Source organism: Molossus molossus, unplaced genomic scaffold (genome assembly GCF_014108415.1).
Source record: "Molossus molossus isolate mMolMol1 unplaced genomic scaffold, mMolMol1.p scaffold_m16_p_11, whole genome shotgun sequence".
NCBI lineage: Eukaryota > Metazoa > Chordata > Mammalia > Chiroptera > Molossidae > Molossus > Molossus molossus.
Window position 1 is genome coordinate 35,662,850 of NW_023425346.1, and position 1,620 is coordinate 35,664,469.

The window sequence follows — 1,620 nt, forward strand, 5'->3', positions numbered from 1 at the left end:
TCCGAGACGCTCACCACGCTCGGGCCCAGCACCTCCACCGCGCATCTGTCTAAACAGGGCCCACTGGGAACATCCAGGGTCCCACATATTTCTCTTTGTGAATCACCGCCCTCCATTTCTCTCCTTCGGAACATATCCCACCACTTCAAGTTCTTCCTTCGTCCACTCCTCTCCTTTCGGAGAAAGCTTCCTGTCTCTGTTTTTCATTGTGCCACTCCGATCCCTTACCGAGGGCCGTCTCCTCAGGAAGCCGTCAGCAGAGACCCAAGAGCTGGAGCAGAGGCTTGAGCCGGACAATCTCCGCTCCCCGTCCCCAGGACCCCGCGCGGGAGGATGGCTCTCCATTTCACTCACCATGAGGCCTCCACGCTCGGCTCCCGTCCCTGGCCTCATCGTCTGGCTCAGACTGCTCCGCCGGCGGCCACTGCCGCTACATATACCAACAAGAAGCGATCTGAGTGGCTGGCGCCCGCTGGGGCCAAAGGTTAAAGGCTGCCCGGCACTACGGGGCGGGATCAGCGGGGCCAATAGGCTGACAGGCTTTCCCGCTGTCCAATCAGAGTGCGCTGCTGACACGCAGCTCTGCGGCGATTCGCCCCCAGCCTCAGCCTCACTCGGCGTCGCCTGCATGGAGGGGGGATAGGGGGACGGAGGAAGTTTCTGCGCCGAGTCCTCTGCCGGAAAAACTCCACCAACTTCCCCCCGGGAAGGGAAGACAACCGTGTCCCAGCTCTCCGAGCTTTGACCGCCTCACCCCGTAGGGGGTGGGGCAGTGGGGACCTGCCACCTTAACCCCCCCGCCCGAGTTACGTACGCCCCACAAACCTGAGGCCACCGGGGGTGGGGTGGGGTGGGTGGGGTAAGAGGCTTCTAGCGTTAGCGAAGGCCCGGGCCCGACGCGCGCGCGCGGTGCTCGAGGCGGAGGGGAGGGGGCGGGGAAAGCCAAAGGAGGGGTCCAGAGGAGAGGGCTCGAGCTCCGTACGCACCAGCTGGAGAGCGCGCGCCTGGGCGGGAGGGGCGGGGGTAGAGGAGGCGTGTCGAGCAGCGTGGAGGGAAGTTGTGGTAGGGGCGGGGAGAACAATGCGAAAGGAAACGGGGTGGGAACTTAAGGCGAGGCGAGAGCGCCGGCTGGTGAGCTGCCGTTAGTGAGGGAAGCCGGGGAAGAGTGCAAGAGTAGAGGGCGAGAAGGGAGAAAGCAGATAGGTTCGGGAGTGTTAATCAGGCGTGCACAGGCGGGCGCTAGGACCGGGCTTCAGAAAGATGCAGCTTTGGGGCTGCCGGTGCCCGCGCTTGCCTGGCGGTGACGCGGCAGAGGCGGAGGTCTCTGGCCGAGACGAAGCACTGCAGAGAGAGGAGACTTGGCTACTACTGCCTTCGGCCTCGGCTCGCCTCCGGCCGCGCGCTCCCTTGCTTCCCTTCCCTCCTAGTGTCTGGGCGTCGTGCTCTGGTCCAGGGGTGTCCAGCCTCTCATCGAGCCCCGTGGCACCTTTGCCGCCCCACCGCGCACCCTTGCGCACCCCTGGGCGCCGGGGCCAGATGGTGCAGGCCTTTGGGGAAGCCGGCCGCTGGTTGGCTGCTGCGAGCTCGGGGCGGGGCGGGTGGGAGACACTGCACCTCCGC

General features: G+C 65.6%; 1 protein-coding gene across 8 annotated transcripts in view; it reads right to left on the reverse strand.

The window, feature by feature from the left end:
* The window catches only part of PRPF40A (pre-mRNA processing factor 40 homolog A), a 60,471-nt gene extending 59,650 nt beyond the window's left edge, over positions 1-821 (reverse strand). For 2 of the 8 annotated variants that reach the window (XM_036253732.1, XM_036253731.1), the window contains exon 1: positions 355-820. In XM_036253732.1, the coding sequence (XP_036109625.1) occupies positions 355-630 (276 nt within the window). In that variant the 5' untranslated portion in view covers positions 631-820. Of the gene's footprint in view, positions 1-228 lie in introns of all 8 variants that reach the window. The other 6 variants (XM_036253727.1, XM_036253725.1, XM_036253729.1 and 3 more) reach the window with 4 other exon arrangements.
* Between the last annotated feature and the right edge of the window lie 799 nt (positions 822-1,620).